Below are 23780 nucleotides of genomic sequence, written 5' to 3'. Positions count from 1 at the left end.
GATTTACACCATCTATCTATCTATCTATCTATCTATCTATCTATCTGTCTATCTATCTATCTATCTATCTATCTATCTTTCAAAATACGCGCGCCGTTGTAATTACACAACGTCAGTAGACTCCACTATGTAAGTAATCCAAGAATAATGCCAACAAGTAAATAAAGCAGGGTGTCGGAACCGAACGAAAACCGAAAACGAAAAACGAAAAAAACGATATTTTCGACCGGAACGAAAACGTAACCGAAACTTTATTTATTATTTCGTTCCGCAGTGAAACCGAATTTTTTTCAATCGTTTTTCGGTTCACGAGAAAACTTCCCAATCCGGAGCAACTGAGCTCATGCATTGTGAGCATATCTCAGGGTATAGTATTAGCGCGTACCTCAGGCAGGAATTCTGATGCTGGCCAATACATGCAAGACGAACATCCGCACCCTCCAAAGTTTGCAAGGCCAGGCACTACGCACGTGCTTAGGATTACCACGCTGCACCTCCACGCACGGGACAATTACGATCGCAAGAGAGCATCCGATTCCAACATACGTCACTACTGACAATTTAAGAGCTCACATTAGACATCTCTGCCGAGTTCCCGGTCACCATATTGCTGCGTTGCCACTTCAGAGACCGCAAGCCATGTTTTCAAAGATTGTTTCGACTCATAGAGAATGCCTTCCGTCGGGCTTTACTCCAGCAGCAAGACCACTGTCGCCTCCGTGGTGCCTACAACAACCACAGGTACGCCTCACAATTCCGGGAATAACGAAGAAGAGCCGTCATTCGACAGTGGCTCTACGACAGGCGACATTGTCACTACTCAACGAGGAGTATGGCCAAAGGACACACATTTATACCGATGGATCAGTCTTAGCCGACAGCTCCACAGGTGCTGTTGTTATTCCGGCCTGCCAAGTGACTGTCAAGCTCAGGGTGTCACACGGGACGACAACAGCAGCGGAGCTTGCCGCCTTACGTGCTGCTATCCTTTATATCGCGGAAGCCCAGCCTCAAAAGTGGGCTGTCTTTTGCGACTCTAAGGCATCCCTTCAGAGTCTGCAATCAGCATTACGACGAAGGGTGCACGAGCAGTTAGTGAACGAAATGAGAGAAGCTCTTCACCAAGCTTTATCGAAGGAACATGACGTTGTGTTCCAATGGCTGCCGGGACATTGTGGTATTGTGGGTAACAACCTCGCTGATGATGCTGCTCGGTCCGCTCACGAGGATGCCCAGACAACCCCAATACCCTTGTCGAGGACAGACGCTGCAAAGGGTCTACGCTCGTTCGCTGACACCATGACGCAAATTTGGTTGAGTGACCCCAGTGTCTGCAACCGTCGCCTGCATGAACTAGACCCATCGAGGAAGCTCCAAGTTCCATCGCACCTCCCCCGCCGTGATGCAACTTTACTGTGCCGCCTGTGGTTAGGAGTAGCTTTCACGAAGGCGTACTCTTTTCGCAAAGGAATGACAGACACCTCAAAATGTGACTCGTGCAATAGCAACGAAACGATAGAACATCTACTGTGTGTCTGTGGACGTTTTGTGAACGAACGAAACGTTCTGCGCGATGCACTCAACAAGTTAGACGACAGACCGTTTTCCGAAGAGAAGATCCTCGGATCGTGGCCCTACGCATCGCAGGCCAGCAAAGCGACGTGAGCATTGCTGCTGTTTTTAAAATCGACCGGCTTAAACGACCGCTTGTAGGCATTCAATGGACAGGTGCATATGTACCCTGACAGTGCCTTCTTCCCTCTTCTTTCTTTCTTTTAATCCCTTCATCCCTTCCCCCCAGCGTAGGGTAGCAAACCGGACTCGCGTCTGGTTAACCTCCCTGCCTTTCCTTCATTTCCTTCCTCCTCCTGCTCCTCCTCCTCCAAGGCAAAGATATGTTTAAATTGTGCGAAAAACAAAAACAGTGGCTACCAGAGATGTTTATATTAACGCCAGTGGACTTTTGGGTTGCTGTCACGCAGATCAGCATAGAGAGGGCATTGTCGGCGCTGAAGTTTGTTGCAGCGAAAGCTGTTATGAGATCACAACAGCTGATTTTGGCGCCATAGTTGTCCGTCGCCGCCGATGTCCGCGACCGCTATCGCGTGATATAATAAAAAATTAAATGAGAAACAAATTTCTAGGATATGGTAGGATTTCAACCCGCGCATTCTGCGTGGCAGTCGGGTCTTCCACCACAGTGCCACGCTGGTGCTTGTAACTCCTTCGCAAAAATACTCTATACAGGCGTCATGTCGGGCAAGGAATCGTGTTAACATATGTAATATAGCGTGGCAGCAGAGTAAAATAACAACCAGTCATCACACAATGCTAACAGCGCAAAGAGTGTGTGGTTTAATGCTTCCCACTAGTGTTGCGGAGTTGCCCCACCAGAATTGGAATGACTCCGGAATCATTCCACATTTTCGCGACCCCGGAAATGGGGACAACGCTTGGAGGAATGGGATGGAAATGGAATTAAGCGCCTTTGCACGGAATGGAATGGGAATGGAATTACGTCTTTCTCCGAAAATAGAGCACGTTTTCCTCTACATGCTGTTTTTCAAACTTCAGACATTGGTAAGTCAGAGCCTCGAAATTAACAATAAAGCAGTATTTTTAAAATGGCTTGGCTGATTACAAGCAAGGTACATTTATAAGCAACGTGCCTACTAGAAACTGAGGCGTAAGTTAGCGTACAAACAAATGCATTATCCCAGCAGACACCGAATGGAGAAACAAGTTATCCCTGCGCGTTGGTTCCCATTGATACCCCCCCCCCCCCCCCACGAAAGTGGCGAATGCTCTATGCACAGCCTGATATTTATCTCACGAGCAGTTTAGTACCTGACACACGTAAATACCCTTTGCGACAAGGAACACATCGCATACCTGCGCACAGGCGAACACAGAAAATTCTCCTCACCCCATCCATGCTAGCGAGGCGCGCTTGACAAGCGTGCGTGCTCACGAGCAGTGCGGTCCGGTGTTCCGCATTCTATACTAAGGCACAAGGTGCCAAGCGGTGCACTGTTTCAACTAATACCAGCAGATCTAGAGGGCCGTATTCCCGATTATCCAAATCTTAGTTTTCTTCATATTCACGACCGCTCCAGACGCGTGGCAAAACTACTTAGTCTTCTTGAATTCCCACTTTTGTCAGCATAAAAATACGCTATATATATATATACATATATATATATATATATATATATGTCGTCATTTTAGCATTAACACATTTAAGCATAAACAATATTAAAACACCACCATTCGTTCAAACATGCTGACCATGCAAATACTATAGGTAGCGGGAGAACTGCCCCGCTATCTATAGTATTTATAGTATATTTATAGTATATTTATAGTATAGTATAGTATAGTATAGTATAGTATAGTATAGTATAGTATAGTATAGTATATAGTAGGGTGGTTGTGCTGCACGAGATATGTCACCAAGCTACTATCCCTCGACCTTGGTAACGTGTTTTGCGTATTTTTGCAGTTCTTAATGCATCTGATGACATCAGCTTTATGGGGCGTTCATTCTTAACTCGATAAAACTATCAAGATGCCTTTCCTACGTCGAGGAATTACAGGATTGGAATTGAACTGCCCGGCCATTCCCAGAGTGCGAATGGGCTAAGCTTTTTCATTCCGTGGAATTGAAAGGAATGGAATTGCGGCAAGTACGAATTCCCCGCAATGGAATTGAAATGGAATGGAGGCGCCCATTCCGCAACACCGCTTCCCACCCACTGCAAAGTGCTCAGCCGTAATTCTTCATCGTCGTCAGCCACAGCACAAAGTGCACGTAATGCCTTACAGAAGTGTAGCGTGTACCACGAGACTCCGAGGAATGAAGAAAAATGGCATAGTGGGAACTTCTCTACTTCAGAAAAATTGGGATGATTTGTGGCGTAGTAGGTACCTTGCATGTGTACTTGTATTATTACCCCAAGAGACTCTCCAACGAGCTCTACAAAGTCCGCTGTTCCAGCTTTCGCTGTGACTGTGCTGCGTGTTCCGCGCAGGCCTGGCGATCTTTTTATCAGAACAGCGGTCTCGCACATCAGAGAGTACACTCAATGACGTGCTACTTCTGAGATCGTGCTCACTCCCTTGACACAAATCATTGAGCCTACTAAAAAAAATTCGTATTTGTCTTTTGAGAAAATAAATTCTATGGCTTTGAAAATAATACTGGTTTGTGCTAGTTGGATAGGAATTCGTGGTACAGTTACTTCCGCTCCTCTGAAGAACGTGTTTTACCCTTGTCCCACTTTCCTAAGAGGAGGGCAAGTAACTACATCACAAATCCAATGTTCTTTATGATTACCTTAACTTCAAATTTTTGCATTAAAAAAACCGTTACGAACCGTTACGGAACATTCTTTTTCGTTTCGGAACAGAAACGGAACGGAACTTTTTGTGGTCGAACGAAACTTTTCCGAAACGAAAAACATTTCGTTCCGACACCCTGGAATAAAGACACAGCTTCCGTTTCTCCTATATCATCCTTATTCCACTTGGAGAGGGTCCTACTTCGTGGTGGTGGTGATGGTTGTGATGTTTCAGCAGGCGGGGTTAGCCTGGCCTACACAGCCGGCAATTGTTCCATGTGAGCGCCTCGTGAATTGCAGGAGTCTGCCACCCCGTGTTAACTAGCACCGTGTCTCGCAGGAAGGTCATCAGAATTCGTTGCACGATCCTCCGCTTTGCCGGGTGCGAACTATCGCTTCTGTTCCCTGTCGAAATGCACGCTCAATGTCGTCGATGTCACAGCAGAAGGCACAGGCCGGGGAAGCGCGTCACCCAGTCTTGAATGACCAAGCCGGGATCTATGCATCATCGGTTCTGGTGCGGATCCGTGTGATCCACAGGCCCTACTTGTTTGTCTGCTACGCTTCATTTCTGAAAAAGGTGGTTGTGCCGTATCCGCTGTTCGATAATGTTTTACTGTGCGTCTGCTGAACGTTTATGATTTGAAACACGTCATGCGCGACATTGTGTGCGCATGACGTGTTCATGCGTATGTGTTATGTGATACACCTGCTCGCGTGCCGAAGAGGGCAGGGAAGGGATTTGGCTTGCGAAGGCTACCAACGCCACCTAGACAAACTTCAGGCTACACGGGGCGAGTGGCAAGGGTTTGCAGCTCGCCTCCACGCATCATGGTTTCACGTCGCTTCAAATTATTGTTTATCTCAGCTTCTAACGGACCGATTAATAAAATTCTTGTGGCATAATGCTCTTTATTGGGCTCGCAACAACATCCATTGTCTAACTAAAATTCGGTATGTCACCTGGTGAGAGGCCCTTTAAGGCGCGCTCCTCGCTGGTGAGCAAAAAAGCACGCTTAAGTAAATGGTGTATTCATATAGCTCACCGTTATCATGCCGAAAGACGGTACTCTTCGTGGCCTAGCCGTCTAACGCCACGCGCTGCGGGGCGAGAGGTCGCCCATTCGATTCTTCGTGTCGGAAAGTATATTTTTCTGAATTATTTTACTTTGCGGCTTTTAAAAATGGACATACACTTATACAAGACGTGACGCCGACGCCGACGGCAAAAATCAGCCGAGAGAGTCCATATAATTGCCATCGCAATAAAAAAAAAAGATCCAGAATTCTCATCCCTTGACTCAAACCCTAATCTGTATGCCACAATTCACATGCATAAAGCTATACTAATAAGGCCGCGGTTCACAGCGAAAGGAAGACGAATGTGCATAACACAGTATCGCGGTCATACATTTTCAAGGCTCAGAGTTCTGGTTCTAACTAGCCAACACGTGCGTCACACAAGTAAACCGCAAAATGTTAGTCCAGACCAGCTTCATGCAGGTTTGTTTTGCCCGTGGCTGGTGTGAATGCCGTAGCTATCTTGGAGGCCACGGTTTTGCCTTTGGTTGTACCCTGCGAAAGTGGACACGCGCGTGTCTTCATTTGCAGTACATAAAAACGCAAAACAACCATGAAAAGACCATTGGAGGATGCGTTATAAAACAGTCTAATGCACAGGAAGCGGTCACCTATCTAACTAGCGCATGCGCCGAGCGTGGTGTGCACCGATGGATGGATGGATGCTATGAGCGTCCCCTTTATAACGGGGCGGTGACATGTCTGCCACCAGGCTCGAAGGCGAAAAAAAAAGAGAAAGAAGAAAAAAAAGCTTCCTTGTTTCATGTTGTCCTAATGCCTTATCTACATTGATTAAATCTACGTTATTATACCAAAAAATATAAATTCACGGTCCATCTCTCTGCCTCTTAAGGCAGAATGACCTTATTTTCCCCCATTATTTATTTTTGTACTTTATCTCTACTTTTCTGCCACCAATACTCTAACCGTCTCTTACTTATTTCTATCGCGGACGTGTTCAGCTTTCCATTGTTGTCCCTAAAGCCCAAGGCTTCATGTAGACTCGTGCCCACACGTATACCTGGGTGAATATCGCCACATTCAATCAGTACATGTTCCATCGTTTCCTTAGTTCCCCCGCAGCATGTACCGCCTTGAGTGGCGGCGCGCCATCTAGTGAGCTGAGCATCCTTGAAAACACCAGAGGGATCTAGGGAGAATGCAACTGAAAAGGCAAAAATCTTCGGGCCATTCGTCCCCGATAAAGCGAGCTTTGTACCACTGATCGTAAGATACATAGCTAAGTAAATTGAACGTGTATGTATTTCATCGCTTTGGCATTACTTATATACCCGATTTTAACGCATTTAGGCGCTATAGAAGGGACGTCGGAGGTTTTGCTTTGAACTCGATGTCGTGCGATGCTCGCTTGTAATACTTGTGAGTTGCAGCGTGCCGGAATGACTGAAACTTCGGTTGCATTGCACCCGCTGTTCGCTGTGGTGAGCGTCCTTTTTTAGGAGCTTGTTCCTTATGCTCGCGCCTTGTCCGTTGTCGGCGGCGTGTACACTAGTTCTCATTGGTCCCGCCATAAGCGCAGCTGCGCTCTCTCTGGTGTTTTCAAGGATGCTCAACTCACTAGATGGCGCGCCGCCGCTCAAGGCGGTGCACACCGCACTCGGCGCATGCGCTAGTTAGATAGGTGACCGCTAGAGGGCCGCGCCTCTAGTTTGGCGCGCTTCCTTTCTCTTCGCCGGGAGTTCACTCAGTAAACACTCCTCGTTGCCGCTCCGCAGTATGAACACCCCAGCCAAGGCAGCAGCGCGACGTGGTCGCAACGATGCAGCAGCTCGGGCTTGCCGCCAAGACCCTGCAGTAAGAGCCCGGGAGGCCGAAGCGAAGAGGGCTAACGTATATATAACAACGTTGTCACGTCCCTTTATCATGGTAGAGGAATGCGTACGGAGGATTCACGGGATACCCGATCATCTCCGAGTAAGCTCCTCTAACATCGTTCGCTTCGTGGACATGGCGGTGATTTTTTAAAGCATGGATTGGCGGAAGAAGCTTTCTAAGTCCTTGACTTTCAGGATACCGCGCCTTGACACCAACGAAAGAGGCGGGGGAGGGGGGGCATTCGCAAGCACATTCGCTTGCGGTCCGCGGATGGCTCACTTTGCACTACCCTACCCAGTTAGCGCCAGAGCTGCGATGACGGCGCTGGTGGTGGTGTTTTTCGCAGCGCCGCCTGCGCAGAGTCTGACGTCTGTAGCGACTCTAAGGCAACATTACCCGAAAAAGGAGTAACGGAGCCCAGTAGGCGGGCGCGATGAACGGATGGACCGTTGAAGAGCAACTACAGAGGGGTGCATACCGTGTGCAAACCAGTTAGTCTGCCAAGGGAACAACTGCACGGGAGAAGCAGGCCGTGTGCAGAGATACGTTCCATGTGCAAACCGTTGTCATGGGAACTGACCGTCCTCCTCGCTCTTGGGTCAGTGGGTCAGTCTTCCCACTTGTGCACGTAGTGGCGTGTGGGCGGTTGCGTCGCACTCGGAGAGTTCGACGATCTAGGAACTACGCCGCGGTGCCTTACATGTATGCGTGGATGAGCGTGTGGTGCTGCTTCTACGTTTCGCCACGCCCATGAAGTCAGGAGCTGGTCTCGACACGTCGCGACGCCGCGCTGTATATCTCGGCGTAGTCACGGCACTGCGTCGCCACCGGTTGAGAATGGCGGCCGAGAAGACAGTAGGCCTATCGCATCCACGATTTCAATCGGACTCTGGGCAGATATCGGCTTAGGCATCAGCTCGCCTTTGCTTTGGGACCACCTGGAAATTGGCCGCCATTGCCGTCGGCCGCCTGGACGCTCGCTCATCGAGTGTCGCCGCGATGAATGAGCTGCGGGGCCGCGAGCTGCGTTGCCGCGTGGCCGGCAACGAGCTCCGTTGTATGTCGTGCGCTTGAAGTGCACCGACTTCGGCTGGCGGGTGCTTTAGCTAGCAGACTTTAGCTGTGCATCGGAACTCTGTGGAAACTGGTCGCCATCACCGTCGGCGTCCTCGTCGCTGGCTCGCAAGCAGCTCGCCGCCGCGCTTGCTCGCTTTACTGCCGCTCGCTCGAGGAATTTGTGGAAATCGGACGCCATTACCGTCGGCTTTCCCGTCGCTCGCTGGCAAGCAGCTGGGCGCCGTTTGTGGCAGCGGCCCCGCGTGCGCTCGCACTTCTGCTCGAGGTTCGCTGGCGGCAGCGGCGGCTGACGGGCTTGCTCGAGCTATACGACGCCGCTCGCAGAAAACTCGCCGACTCGTTGGCGGTACCGTGGGTGGCGGCGCCTCGGCGTGATGGCTGCGGCTACCGCAATTGAGCTGTTGCGCTATGTGGCTCGAGTGCGTCTTTGATGATGTATGACATCACGGTGAAATTATTTGCATGCCATAATTTAGACGTGCGTTTTTATTTCACCTTGCGCGTATTTGCCGTGTACATGCGTCTTCATCCTCTCTGTCACGTGTGACTAACTATTCGCAATCTTTTTGTGCTTTGCAGGATGCAGCCGTTGTCCACAACGTGCAGAATGCCGTGTGCGCTGGCGCGTGCAATACCAGTCATCTATTTTCCGTTGGAGCAGCTTCACAAAAAAGACTGTAGGAGATATGACAACGCGGCTGCACCTGTATTAGAGATTTTACTGTGAATTAAATGAAAGAAATCTGAAACTTCATATGTAAAAAGAAAAATAAAACGTTTCATTGTCTTAACTTTTGTCTTTCGTTGACGCACTGACTGCGAAAGCAGGGAAGCGCGCATGATTAAATATTATTTTCGCGTGTTTTTTTTCTCGTCATTTGTTGCTCACCGGGGAAAAAAAACACGCGAAGAAAGTATCAAGCCTTGCGCAAAGTAACTGCAGAAAATCATCCATGGGGATTAACGGTTCAGTTGAACTGGGGATAAAAAGTTCATCCGAATGGAGTATTTGAGTGGACGGACCGTCCGTCCGGCGAGGTGCCACTGCGGGGATTAACGGTTGCCCGTTAAGGTGTAAATGTGAGGACTAAACATTAGTCCATTGAGGTGAATTGTGAAGACTAATAGTTAGCTGCATGGGGACTAACGGTTAGCCCCGGTCCCTTTAGTCCTAAAGGGATTAATGGCTGTGGCAGCCCGATTAGTCCCTAAAGGGACGAACCACGCACCATTTTAACACCCTTTTGCCTACTTGCTGCAATAAGTTAGGTTGTCAGTGCTATTCCTAGCTCATGCGGGTCCTTGTCTACTGGCGCTGTCTGGAGAACTATAGTCCAGCAAACGCTGTTATGTGATATTCGTTCGCCTTCGCGCTGCACGGGGCCACATGCTTCGCCTCTTCGACTGCTTCTTCTAACAGCAGTCGCAAAGCCAGCGGTCTTAGGCTTTGGTACATTCACGCTTTGATGCTATAGATACTGGCAAGTTCACTGACATGGAAAGGTCGCGGTAGAAATCATGTTAAAAAAAGAAGGCACGGCATATGCTCACTTTTGTCGTATCTCCAACCAATGAATATACTAAATTAAAAAGAGGAAGCAGCGAGAAATTGCCCGCTGAGGAGACCGATAAACGTATAGCGCGACGTCATTTAAGTAATAATGATAATGTAACGTCCAACAACTTACAAGAACTAGAAATGAATCTTGCTGACGGCGCGCACAAGTTCCCACAGGCACCGATTTCCTTAAAGTTATTAAGAAATTATTTTCGGAAAGCATTGATAACCCCCGCACGACAATGGTTACTTTTGTGTACAGCTATGAGTGCTCATGATATGCTGCGGCCGCGCGATCACTTAAGTGAGGCTTCATTCTGGTATGCCCCATTTGTATATACAGATAGACCAATGTAATAGTGTATGTCACAGAGTTCACATTCAGTGATTGCCTGCCTTTCACGCAAGAAGCTTGTTTGGGGATACCCCGTCGCGGCGACCGCGCTCACTGTGCACTCACTGTACATATTGTGTAAACAGACAGCGCCCGTAAACAATTAAATGATTTCCTTTAAGTGCGGAGCACTTTAGGGGACCGGCTTGTCGTCCATCCATCTCACGGGGCGTGATCACACTCACAGTAAAGCGCTCAATACAGGCCATAACAAGGTTAGGAATGCGCAAACACGAGTAAAAATGAACGAACACGGTCTAAAAGAATATATTTAACAGAAGTAGCCAAGAAGTAATCGCATTATTTACGTCAAATCGCTGAAACGTTTCAGGAACATGGGGCTGACTCCGGCGGGGCGCCACCGCCTCGCCGAGTGAGCGCATGCCCCTCCCCCTGCGCCGCCTCTGCGTCGGCGTTGCGTCGCTACGTGACTACATCTGAGGGGTAAAACAACCTGACGGAACTCGCTGCAGAGGACGCGTATCTCAACTGCCGTAGCAAGCAAGACGACGATAGAGCGCATCAAAAAGTAGCGCACATGTCGCACACCGAGCTTCTGAATCTGCCTAACAAGATTCTACTCGTGCCGGGGAAAGCCTGCATGCTTACCTCAAACATTGACGTCATCGACGCTTTGGAAAACGGAGCAGTGGGAACTCTACGAACGGGAATCGCTGGGTGCCCGTGCGCCGCACTTCCTCAGGTTTTACAGTGGTGGAGCTACCGTACGTTTTTTTTTTTTTGTTCAAGGTTGTTATATTGACTGTAAAAGCTTCCGTTGTTTCGAAATAATTTGCAGGAAGGCCCAGGAGGGCTTGCGTGTGGTGTTTTAGTAGAGTGTCGACAGCGATACCTATGGGGAGTACATGAGGAGCGATACCTGTGAGGAATCGGCGTTATCCTACCTAGCAAGCAAGAGAGGCGCGCCCGAAGGAGAACGACTCCTTTAACGCCTCACACCCAATAGACATCACCTCCGCAGTACACATGGCTGTCGAGCAATCAGGTGCAGATTCTATTTGAACAAATTTTATAAACCACGACAGAACTAAAGACACAGCTGCGAGCAGTGTGAAATATGACAATCAGAACAGCGCTGGCCTTGATGCGGAAGGTTACAGGATAACTATGAAATGTCGCCTGATGGAGCTTAGGAAAGAGCATTGTATTTGAGGTTCCCATGTCTTATCTTTTAGTTGTATTTTTATACCGTACGTCCAGCCTAAAAGCAGATGATTTCCTCTCTACTATTTACACGACAGCGCGAAACATCTTATAGCAGAGTGCCCTAAACAGTATACAAGCGCCAACATGACTGCAATACACCTATGGCTGGCCCTGCTCGTTGTTGCGATCTGTATAAGGTGCGATAATGATTTTGTTTTATTCATATTTATTGTTTTCGATATTAGCCTTGAAAACTGGGCTTGAGTACTTACGATAGCAATAACGAGAAAATGTGTCCGTTATAGACAAGTTTTGAGTACTCTCTTAAAACTTGAGGGCAACCCTTCAAAACAATGGCGGTTCATGAGGGACAAAACAAAAATGGTTCATGTAATACTTCCAGTTCGATAGACTAAGTAAGATATACGTTTCAAACTTATTAACGTTCCACCATACCTCTTTATCTGTCCGTGCTTTTTGCGTATCTGTTATAGTGCTAGACTGTTAAGGAGTATTTATTTGGAATTCTCTCCACACCCCTACAATATGTCGAAGAGACGCAGGTTCCACGCAGAAACGGCATTGCGGAGAAGATGGCTTGTGTGCTATGTAAATCAATATAATTTTTATAGATTACCGAATGATATCATGTGGCACCATTCAAATATATATAAAACATACACATTAAAACATAAGTATTTTATTATTACAATCTTACAACATATGCTACACAACATCTCACATTTTTCCATTGTATATTACGGGGCTTTAATTGCGAAGCATTTCTTAGCGAACCCAAGGCACTTTGAGCGGATCTATCTATCTATCTATCTATCTATCTATCTATCTATCTATCAACCTATCTACGTATGGGCGCTCTCGTGATCGCCTCCTTAACTTGGTGTAGACCGAAACTGGCATCGGAGGGTAACAGGGTTTGACGAATATGACTGTCTGGTCATGACACGCATAAAGTGAAAATCCTGTCGTGTACGTCGTCAAACCCTTTCTTCCAGACACGTGTGGTACTTACCTGTTTACCACGGACCGCGAATTACGGGTATGTGCCACAGGTGATTGACAGTTTATATCTACCCAGGAACGGCGACAACAGACATTGGTAATTTTTTTTAATTTCGAGAGTTTGCCCAACGGCATACATAGTTAAATATACAGGTAGAGGCCGGCTTCCGCTATATACATCAACAATGCTCTATGGTGGGGCCCATAGAGCCACAAATCATAATCTGGTGGTCTTGTCGGATGAAGGCCACTGTTCTCAGGTAGCGCCGCCGTATCTGATTCAGGCCAGGGCATGTCCACAACAGGTGCTTGATTGTAACCGCGGACGCTTCAGTGGTACAGAATGGGCAAGTATCCCCAAATGATCCATGCAGATGTTGTGGCCAGGCATATGTGACCGACGGAGTAAGTGCCGCCCCCACACGAAGTCTCCGCAACACCACCTCCTCCTGGCGGGTAAGCCCGCCTGGGAGGTTTGAACCACACGGTGGAATTAAATCTCATGTGGTGCGGCGGAGAATCTCCTTGCGGTGGAGGAACTCACCCCGAGGATCACTCGGGAAAGGCGCTTCTAGAGTACGTGACAACTCACTGTGGGTGGCCGTGTCAGCTTGTATGTGAGCAGAAATGGTGTCCCGCGGTATCCACTGTATTCTTAGCTGGCCAGGCATCTGTGCAGTTATACGCTGTATACCGCCTGCGAAAGTGTGCGCGTTATATACCTTGCGGAGCTCCTTTATGGCTGATGTAGAGTCAGTGCGTATTATAGTAAAGGATGATGACGATGCGGAAGCCGCGCTCACCAACTTTGTTGCGTCTCGTATTGCCAGAAGTTCAGCACTGACCGATGAAACCGGAGCTCTCAGGAGGTACAATCGATTGACACACAGGTTTTGGTGCCCCGGCACCACGATTGACGTAACCACCTGCGTGTCCGTGCAGCTCGCATCAGTATAGGCCACCAGTGATCCTGTCGGGAGTGCGGCATCTGCTTCTTCAATGTGGCGCCGGAAGGTAGTCGTTGGACGAGGGACTGGATTTCGGAGGCGGCCGGTAGGTTTGTTATCCGTTAGTTGCCGGTGATCCCACGGTGGTAGGCTTACTATTGAAGGTGGCAAGACAGACACTGGATTGCCCATATATGCCGCTAAGTTAGCAGCAGGTGGTAGAAATGACGGCTTGAGTTCCCCTGCTTGCCGGCGTTGATAAATCAACTCGTCGATGGTGTTTAGTTGCGCCTCTTCCTGAAGTATCGGGATAGGTGTGCATCGTGGAAGCCCGGAAACGACGCGCATCGCTTCTCTGTTGATGCATTCTAAACGGGCCCAATCTCTCACTGTAAGGTGCTGAAATTGAGCCGAATAAGTAAGGCGAGGCTGCAGCACTGCTCGAACAAGTAAACGGGCAATCTTCGTGCGGGCACCTCCAGCCTTGGAGCTGATTCGTCGTATCAGATGGAGCGCCTGGTGCGCTTGTTGCTTCATTTCGCGAATCCAAGCTTTTGCAGATTCATTTGCCGTAATGACAACGCCTAATATGCGTAGCTGGGGAGCTGGCGTAAGAGGACGTCCAGATAATATCAGCTGAATAGGCGTGTTTACAAGTCGCCGCCGGCCCCAGCTGTTCGCAACCGACATGTAGAGAGTCTTGTCTGTTGAGAGGGTCAATCCTATGCATCTGCACCACTCGTCGGCTGTGTTAAGAGCTTCTTGTAAGGCCGATTGCTGTCGTTGAAGGTCGTTGTGAACACTCCACAGTGTGATATCGTCGGCGTATATGATGTAATACACGTCCGAGATCTCTGCCAGTGCCCATCCGAGGGGTAGCATTGCCAGGTTAAAGAGCAATGGTGCTTAAATGCGAGAGCGTTAAGAAAACCGACATCGGCAGCGTTGACCCAACGAATGCAAAGAATAAAAACTAGGATCCCAGCAGGAATCTTACTTAAGCATTCTGCGTGGCAGTCAGGTATTGTACCACATAGCCACGCCAGGTCTAGAAACTACTTTTGAAACAAACACCCTAGGCAGGCGTGATGTTGGTACAATGTCAATAGCGGCTGTAGTCCTGGTTGTCTAAAATTTTATAACAAAGCAATAAAGACTGCATATGTAGTGCTACGATGCGGGCGTCCTGACATGTTAATGTTAATTGTGGTTCCAATGTTGGCTCCACCTTTATATCAGTCTAATAAACATTACATTTGTATTCGTATGATTCAGCAAGCTATATTCAAGCTTTGCTAGACCCTGGAGGAATACGCTAACTAAAGTTAAGAGTGATGTTCACATCATCGCACCGTGAAGTGCACTTCGTTTCGGTAACACTGACTGACGTATGTGCTCTAACGTGAGTGCTAACGTTACCTCAGAACATATGTTACCTTTACACGACAGTGTTGTTGACGTGCCTGGTAAGGCCACGAAGCGCACACAACTACTACACTTACAAAAACACGTTAGTCCAGCCTTGCAAGGCTTGGCTCGAAGCCAAAAAAATGCAGCATAGAACTACTCGCTTACTGCTTCGCATGAAACTGATTCTCAGAAGACGTGGAATCTGACAGTTTTTGGATTATTTTAGTTTTTCTTGCTAAAAATGTTGTATAGTCCCCCTCAGGTAATACTCCTACGTTGGGCTTGTCAAGTATTTGTAAATTAAATTAAATGAGGTGGCTTCTGTTTGGGTAGGTTACGGTTGTGACCTCTACGGAAGGGAGCGTTATGTCCTCCCTTCTGTGCGGAAGGATATGTTCTGCGAGTAAGCGAAGCAGAGAAATATTGTCTAAACATCAAAACGCTATCGTCTATAGATGATTCCCACGTACGAAGAGTATCAACAATTTTTTTCAGTAGGTGTTACATGTAATTGCCCTGACTTTCTTCATTTTTGCAGCTGCCTCTCAAAATGACTCTTTAAAATCATCTGCCTGAATGCCATGACCTAATGAAAGGCCTTGGTACCTGTTTTATGTAGTTAAATCAGATGATGCTTCCTAATGTTGGCGAGTACATCCGAATTAGAAAGCTTTGTTTTTAATTTTGTGGCCATGTGTTAATCTTTCTCTCGCAAACACCCTTCCCCCTCCTCCATATAGCCGTGCAACAGCTATACCGAAACTGTAAAGCGCCACATTCATTCTAACGTTGCCACATTTGTTCATAGTGAGCCACTGTCGTGTAGAACAGGACCCATGGGAGAGGATAAATTTTTTGTTTTGGTATATCGTGTACGTCCTTGCACCCACAAAGCATTTGCACTAATTCAAAAATGGACATAATTGTTCTCTTTTACTTCTCATTAAGCATAGACACAACCTTCCGGAGGAACTCTGCCGCCTGAACGACGTCTGACTACTTACAACGCTAATTTATCCGTCGTATAGATGGGAATTCGTCTGGGCTCATTATTGAAATAGGAATTATATGGACACTATGACGTTTTTTGACGTCGCCGTCATTTTCCGTATAAAGTCCAAATCGAGAACATTGCCCCGTGCATCGTATGTTCTACGCGCTAGTAAAAACGTTCGCGCGCTGGGGCGAGCGCAGATCAGGCAGAAATGAAACGAGCCGGCCATCTCCGTCGCAAGAAGGGCACATGCAATAACATCACCCCGCGTGCGAGGCCTTGCATCGATGGCGGTGGTGTTCTCTATATTGTGTCCGTGTCGTCTCTCTTGTGGGTCTGTGTTCGCGCTGTTACTGCCTTGATCTACAATGAACCAACTCGCCCAAAAAGAAGTAATAATGAAGTTCTCTTTATTACACCCAAAAAGAGGAGACCAGTGCAAAGACTTGTTGCGCTGGCTTAGAGGAGGTCGGCGGGGATCTCTTGGGATACCGCAGCCTCCACCGCGAGCTGGATGAGCCCGGGTTGGTCTGCTGGCTAGGAGGCACGCAGTAGGGACTTTTGAAGTTATTAGATGGCTTCTCAAGCAGAGGAGAAACGGCCCGCCCGGCGAAAGGGTGGGTGTTGAAATTAGGGAGGGGGGGGGGGGTGGAGGTGCTGCGTCATTCGAGCAGCCACTGCGAACTTCGATCATAAAGGCGTAGTCGCGAGCGCTGGAGCACGCTCTATCTCGCAGACATCAGTAGAGGGCTCGTATACGTGTTGTGCTTTCACAGCTTACTTTGTTTTCAGACGAGAAAGAGCAGTCACAGCATGAAAACCGCCTTGCTCCCTGGAACGTGCGCATTCACTTTAATCAGCGTTTTGCAGAGTTCCGCGAGATCGGATCGAAAAGAGTTAGCTGCTAGCTTTAATTCGTATAACATTCCAATTTGCTGCTGTCGCATACTTTGTTTCGCACTTGAGGCGAAACTGATTATTTTTTTCACTCTTGCCATGACAACTTGTTTTTTCACATTCACGAGATGGCCCTATCCAGCTCGCTGTGACGTGCGAGTCACGCTACCTGCATTTAGTAATATCACATGTATCACACGAGACATCTCTTCCCTGGAATTACTGTGCTTGAGAAATAACCGGAGAACAGGTGCCAAGGGAATTGTGAATTTAGGTAAACGGTTTTCCGAAGCTGTGTATTCATATGCTTGCCACGGTCTATGTGCCTCACTTAGGATAAATTAGCGTGCCAATCTCACCAGTGCGAGGTTTGGAAATTATAACCTCACATGTGTGGAAATAATGTTCATTATTTCGTGACGATTGTACGCGGATATCACAACATCCGCTCATGCTTTCAACGACGCAAACACTAATTCCACCCCTGTACGCATGGGCATCTACGGAAGCATCGTGTTCGCTGGTTAACAACGTGCGCTGCTGAACTGTAGTCATTTGTAAGAGCAACAATACATTATTCGACAGTTTTGACGGACCCTGCTTTAGGCGGACTGCTCACGAGTCTAAGCGCGCCATATTGCAGACATTTCACTCAGTACGACTCAAAATCGCAGTTCGAGCGTACTGAAAGGTGTACTGTGTGCTTCCAATTCACCTATGGTGAAAGCGAGTTCATCACAACAGCGAAAGCCCACTTAATTGTCACTAACAATTTGTCATTCCTTCGTCAAGGTATTTTACTGACTCGGTTATGTGTACTTTCGCATAACCTTCACAAATAAATGTAGGCGGATTAATTAACCTTCGGCTTAAATTGGTGCTCTATTCTGACTTCTTTCAGCGGTGTTTAGCTTGACCAACCATACTTAGCTAAAATACATAGCAAGGACCACATATACCACAGTACTGTAACCCGCATCACCATGCGAGTTACATTCGTGTAGACATGTGACGAGTGGTATCTGCTAAAAAATTAAGTTGCACAGAAAACAAACATGCGTGAAGGTACCTCATGACTCCCTTATCAAACAGCCGCTAAGTGGGGCATTGCTTAATTGAACACAAAGAAAGACATGTGTGCAAATACTAGAAAGTACCTAAATTTGCAGCTTCATCATTCTTGCGGAGGGTATGGTACTTTCATATGTGACCTAGTACGGTGGTGCTCTAGTACTACCTGTGCGAGTGCAAGATTAGCGTGAATAGGCATTTGTGTAATGAAATTAGAATGTGACGTCAACGAAAAATGTGCAAGTTGTACGCTAGCATACAGCTCCAACAAATTGCAGAACAAAAATTCTGAGGTATTTGTGAATTCAAATGAAGTATAAATTGCGAATACTAATAAAAGGTAAATTCTCCTTACTCGAATATCGCTGACCTAACTCTTAGAACAAGTGGATACAATTTCATTGTGCTGGTGGTAAGGCACCCTATTAGCATTTCACGAATGAGTTCTGCTTGATAGAACACGTTATCTAGTTTCTGTAAACATATTTTTATCTACTCCACAAATTATGTAAGTTGAAGGTCTCACAATATCAACATTAATTTCTGGCAATTAATTCCCGCCTAAATACTACGTTCAGCACCTTTCTTCAATAGCTGACAACAATTTCTAAAAACTACGCCTGTTGATGTAGACATTCATTCATTGTTTATTTAGACAAAAGGAAAGTTTGCCTGGGTTGAAGGGACTAAAGGCAGATTACCTCTGCCTGACTAGGGCCCCTCCACCCATACATTTGCCCAGAAGCAGTGCAACAAAAAATACATATTTCCCATTTTTGTCGGGGGAACATAAAAGCCAAATTCAAAAACTAGAAAGCATACCTGAAGACATACAATTTAAAATATCACGCGAAAGCCAAAACCAATTTGCCCCTAGCACGGCAAAAAAAAAAAATATGTAAAAAAAAACTGACACCATGAGAATATTAAGTCAGAAGACAGTGCTATACAGAAATACACATTTGAAAGAAAAGAGACGTTTACACAATATTACAAATGCACAAAAAACACTAAAAGAAATATTTGTAATAGATAATATTTAGGCACGGTACAAGAAAGGAAGTTCACCTTAACTTTTTTCTTCAGACTGTTTTTAGCATTACTTTGTTCTAGAAGGTCACGAATATAGCTGTTGTTGTGTATTAGATGAGGTGTTTCATAAGATAAGGTTTGTTTTCCGTAGGTTCTCCTAAATAAAGGTAATTGAAAACGGTGAAAGCGTAGATCATAGGGACTTTCTCTTGAGTAGCAATGCTCCATGTAACTGCCAATGTTGTTTCCTATCTCTTTACTGATATATAAGGTGAGTTTAAGATTGTATAGTTGGTAGACAGTAAGTATCTGAAGCTTGCCGAAAAATGGAGGAGTGTGTTCCCTAGGTTGCAGATTTTCTATAAAGCGTACAGCCCTTTTCTGTAAAACTAATAGCCTGTCTAGGTTGGTTTTTGAAGTAGTGCACCAAATTAAAAGACAGTAATGTAGATATGAATGAGCTAAAGAATAATATAGCTGGAGCTTCAACCACTTCGGGACTAGGGACCCAAGTCTGTATAAAACAGAAATCAATCTAGACATATTTGCATGTATTTTGTTTATTTGTGGTGTCCAGCTTAGGTGCCCATTGAAAAGTACATTTAACAAATTAAACAAAGGGACACGTTGAATCTCGTTATTTTTAAACCCGGGAGAAATTTTGTAATCTTCACACTTGTTTTTGATCTTGAATAAGATAAATTTAGTTTTACTAATGTTCAGTTGTATTTGATTTGAATCAAGCCAGTATGAAAGAGAGATCAAGCACTCGTTCGCTTTCTTCTCTATATCTTTTAAAGAGCTGCCAGAGAAAAACAGGCTAGTATCGTCTGCATACATGACTATAGAAGAAGCCACTGGCACATGGACGATGTCATTTATGTAAATAATAAAAAATAGGGGGCCCAGTATAGAACCCTGCGGCACACCTAGTTTTACTGGCTTTAACTGCGATTTATACCCATGAACATATGCATACTGTAACCTGTCTGTTAAATAGCTACGTACTAACTCTAGGGCAACACCTCGAATGCCATAGTATGGTAATTTTTTTTAACAGAATATCGTGCTTAACCGAATCGAATGCCTTTCGAAAGTCTAAAAATATTACCAGGGTGAACTCCTTGCGGTCTATATTTTTAGCAATTTGTTCTTTAATGCCAAGTGAAGCCATTTCTGCAGATTTCTTTTCACGAAAACCGAATTGCTCACTGACAAGTAATTCATGATCATCAAGAAACTTCGTTATCCTCGTTTTTATTACGTTTTCTAACACCTTCGATAATAAGGGTAACACCGATATAGGTCGGTAATTATTAAAATCATTGATAGGGCCTCCGTTATGTAAAACCGCCACCCTAGCAGTTTTCATGGCGGCTGGGAAAATGCCTGTTAGTAGCGCTCTGTTACAAATATGTTGTAAAGGTGATGACAGGAAGTTTGCAACAAAAGTTATTGGAATAGCTTTAACATCATCGTTACCAGCAGCAGTATTTTTGTTTAGCCCCATAAGAAAACAATATATCTCCAGTTCACTACATGGAGATAGAAATAGAGAATTCGTACAAGAGGAAGCTATGTATCGTTCAACGTTCAATTGATTGGTGGTAGACGAATATGTACCTCAAGATAAAAAAATATGAATTAAATTTATTTGACAAACCTCTTTACTGTATGAGACACCATCAGTCACCAGCGTACTCGGGATGCTATTCTGTTCTTGACCAATTAGAGAACGTAATGTGTTCCAAGCTTTTTTGGGTTCATCGGAAATAGCAATGAATCTGTTTTTATAATATTCAGCCCGAGCTTTCTTGAGATCAGTTTCACTTGTTTCTCACTTTCTTGTATTCGTTAAGAAGCGCTAAATCGTTTATATTATTAACTGATGGTACATGCTATCTCGGGCTTTAATTCTCTGATGTAACTCTTTTGTTACCCATGGTTTTCTACTTTTTCTGTGTATTTCTGCATAACGCTTAGGGAAAGCTTCCTCATAGCAGCGCTTAACCTCTTTCAGAAATAAGTCGTATGAGGTGCTTGGGTTTTCTTCCCTGAGAACATTCTACCATCATCGAGAGAAAGGCAGAGAGAGACGCTTCATTGAAGCTACGATAGGATAGGGAACAGATAGTACGAGTGCGGTGCATTTTGTTTTTTGTGACAGGAAAGATGCAGAAAATGGGCAAGTGGTCACTCAAATCGCTCGCGAAAATGCCAGAAATAACATCACTTTTATCAAAACTAGTCACACACAAATCAATCAGAGTTTCACTTAATCCTGTTATTCTTGTTGGCGAATATATAACATTCGCGCTGGAGAATGATTCCACTAAGTTTATTAATTGATCAGATTGTGGAGTGTTTCTTAACATATCAATGTTAAAATCACCAACAAGAACAATAGGCAACATTTCGAAAGACACATATTCAAACAGGGAAGTAATATAATCAAAAAATGGTTCAGTTTGATATAAAGGTGGGCGGTAAACCGAAGCAACAACTGTTCCGACGCTCTTCACAACAGATTCATAATTCGCGGTAACACCCGAAAATTCAGACAACACTTCATAAGTAATAGTATTTTTAATATATAGCGATGTTCCTCCACCTCTACGACCTGATCTGTAAACACCTTCCGATCTGTAACCTGAGAAGTGTACAACATCCTGATCATTCTGAAACCAAGTTTCCGTAAATGCTATGAAGTTAAAATTGTAGTCAAGCGATTCAAAAAATGAATCAATTTCTTGTTGTTTGTTCTTCAAGCTTCTTATGTTTACGCGGAAAACAGACAAGCTATCATTTCTACTCCGCACGGTATGTACTAAAGATTTGAACGAAGAAACACCGTGATACACAATCTTAGTGCAGTCAGCCATCGAAAGCAGTAATGCAATCAAAAAAAAGCATAAACGTGGCGAAGGAATCGGCGCTCAGACAATTTTATCAAGATCTGCTTCACATTCGATGCGCAATGGGCGCTGGCCAGAGGCTTTGCGCATAAAAAGTTTGCCATCTTTCTGCCAAGCAAAATTGTAGTGCATTTCCCGGGCTTTTGCCTTCATCATCCACAGAAGCTTCATCATCCATATCTCATTCAACGTCGTAATATAAACGAACAGGTGTAGCAATCCGCTTCTCCTGCCTGTGTTCAAACTTCTTGTCGAAAGCATCGTTGGAAACACATCAAAACATTTATTGCACTTTCTCTTTTTCAGTCACACCTCTTCAGCGCCTTACCGCTTCATGCCAAACAGCCGAGAATTGGAAGATAAGCGACACCAACACAAACAGGAGACGCAGCTCAGCGAAAGACGTGCCAGCTTAGGTGACACAGTGGGCGACAGCGATAGGAATAACTTTGAAAATAACTCGCCACACAGCGGTTTCCACGAAATCGATGAGGAGGCTGGTAACGAGGGTTACTCTGCATCCTCGGAGTATAGCAATGAATCCACGGATGAAAGTGACGACTACCAGGAAGCTTCTTCCAGTGATTCCAGGGTGAGCAGCGAGTCCGAAAATACAGAGTATGATGATGATGATGATGATGATTATGATGATGACGACGACGAGGATGATGATGACGATTATGATGATGATGATGATGATGACGACGACGAGGATCATGATGACGATGATGATGATGATGACGCACCTAGTGATGAGGACGGCGAAGTTTCGAGCACGAGTAGTGAATCCGAGACTAAAGAAGGTTATCAAAGTGATGCTGATGATGATAACGGTGAAGGTTATTCTGATAACTCAGACGCAACTAGCGATGGCGACAACGAAGATGATGGTAATGAAGATGATTACAGCGACAACAATGATGATGAAGATGATGATGATGATGAGGAGGAGGAGGAAGAGGAGGAGGTGGACCATGAAGAAGATTCTTCAAACGTGGCGCCGATTCCTTCGCCACGTTTATGCTTTTTTTTTATTGCATCATGATGATAACAGTGAAGATGACGATGGCAGTTCTTCCTTTGACACAGTATACGATGACCTATCCGAGCAAGAAGAAGAAGATGGTGATTCTGAAAGCGTTGAAGAATGAGCGTGTTCTTCTGCTTGGGGGAGAAGGTCAGAGTATTATTTTCGCTAAATGAGCGTAGTGTTATAGTAAAATTAGCGAGATCTTCCACGAATTAAAACCCTCTTACATTCACTCAGTCACCTAAAGTGGAAAAAAAACGTGATTGAGTACACGCTCTTCAATTCAAGCGCCTTTTTTCATGCGATAAAGAATGTTATTTTCTGACCTGACAGTCCCATTTCCTTCCGATATTTGTGACTATAAAATCCACTTAATTAAATAAAGATTTAATTGTTCATGAGCAAAAGTGGTCATTAAGCTTAAGTTCTTTTAATCTACCGACCCTTAGCACTGTACCAAGGGCCATTGAACGCTTTCACCAGCTTTTTATTAGCACTTGCAACGGAATTCAATTTAAGCAAGCAGAAGCTCATTCGTTAACATTTTTAGTGCATCGTACCTGCCACATTGTAGACAGGCAAAAGCCTACACCCATACAATTTTCAATCGCATTAATTTTATGTCTCCTCGTGAATAAGCATAAAGGCCTTCTGCTAAGTTTGCCCTTATCCTTACTGCAGTCTATAAGTAAGGCAACTGGTGTTCTTATTTTATTACCTGAAATTCACAGCGGTTCAGATGAAATCAGAGATTTTGCGGAATTATCGAAGCGAGGAAATATGGCAAATGTTACTGGATAAATACAAAAATGCTGTCGTTCAACAATTGCAGTGATATTTTGTCTACAGCAACGACAGATATGGCGCGGAATCTCCTTAGCATAGGAAACTTAAATAGACCGCTGTGTGTTACAGGGTTTTTTTAGAAAATACAGGTTTTTTTAAAAATCCTATGGCAGTAAGGCTCTTGTCGTTTTCGCACACGCACTCCATGTCGAGGTGGAAAACC

At 45.5% G+C, this 23780-nt stretch overlaps 1 protein-coding gene across 1 annotated transcript; it reads left to right on the top strand.

Annotated features, from left to right (window-relative positions):
- Positions 1-11539: 11539 nt before the first annotated feature.
- On the top strand, positions 11540-22892 carry LOC119390382 (serine-aspartate repeat-containing protein C). The gene is made up of 3 exons (XM_049415264.1): positions 11540-11649; positions 22048-22757; positions 22831-22892. Exons 1-3 carry the CDS (start codon positions 11597-11599, stop codon positions 22890-22892), a joined length of 825 nt encoding a protein of 274 aa, XP_049271221.1. The 5' UTR covers positions 11540-11596.
- The last annotated feature ends 888 nt before the right edge of the window (positions 22893-23780 follow it).

This window comes from Rhipicephalus sanguineus, chromosome 4 (assembly GCF_013339695.2).
Source record: "Rhipicephalus sanguineus isolate Rsan-2018 chromosome 4, BIME_Rsan_1.4, whole genome shotgun sequence".
Taxonomy (NCBI): domain Eukaryota; kingdom Metazoa; phylum Arthropoda; class Arachnida; order Ixodida; family Ixodidae; genus Rhipicephalus; species Rhipicephalus sanguineus.
This window is presented reverse-complemented; position numbering and strand designations above follow the sequence as displayed.

What these genes read in the sequence shown, in the direction of transcription:
- LOC119390382 (XM_049415264.1), top strand. Translation starts at nt 11,597, where the DNA reads ATGACTGCAATACACCTATGGCTGGCCCTGCTCGTTGTTGCGATCTGT. An exon ending in GTTGTTGCGATCTGTATAAG is followed by an intron (nt 11,650 to 22,047) that starts GTGCGATAATGA and finishes TCTCTTTTTCAG; the next exon opens with TCACACCTCTTCAGCGCCTT. An exon ending in GGCGCCGATTCCTTCGCCAC is followed by an intron (nt 22,758 to 22,830) that starts GTTTATGCTTTT and finishes CCTTTGACACAG; the next exon opens with TATACGATGACCTATCCGAG.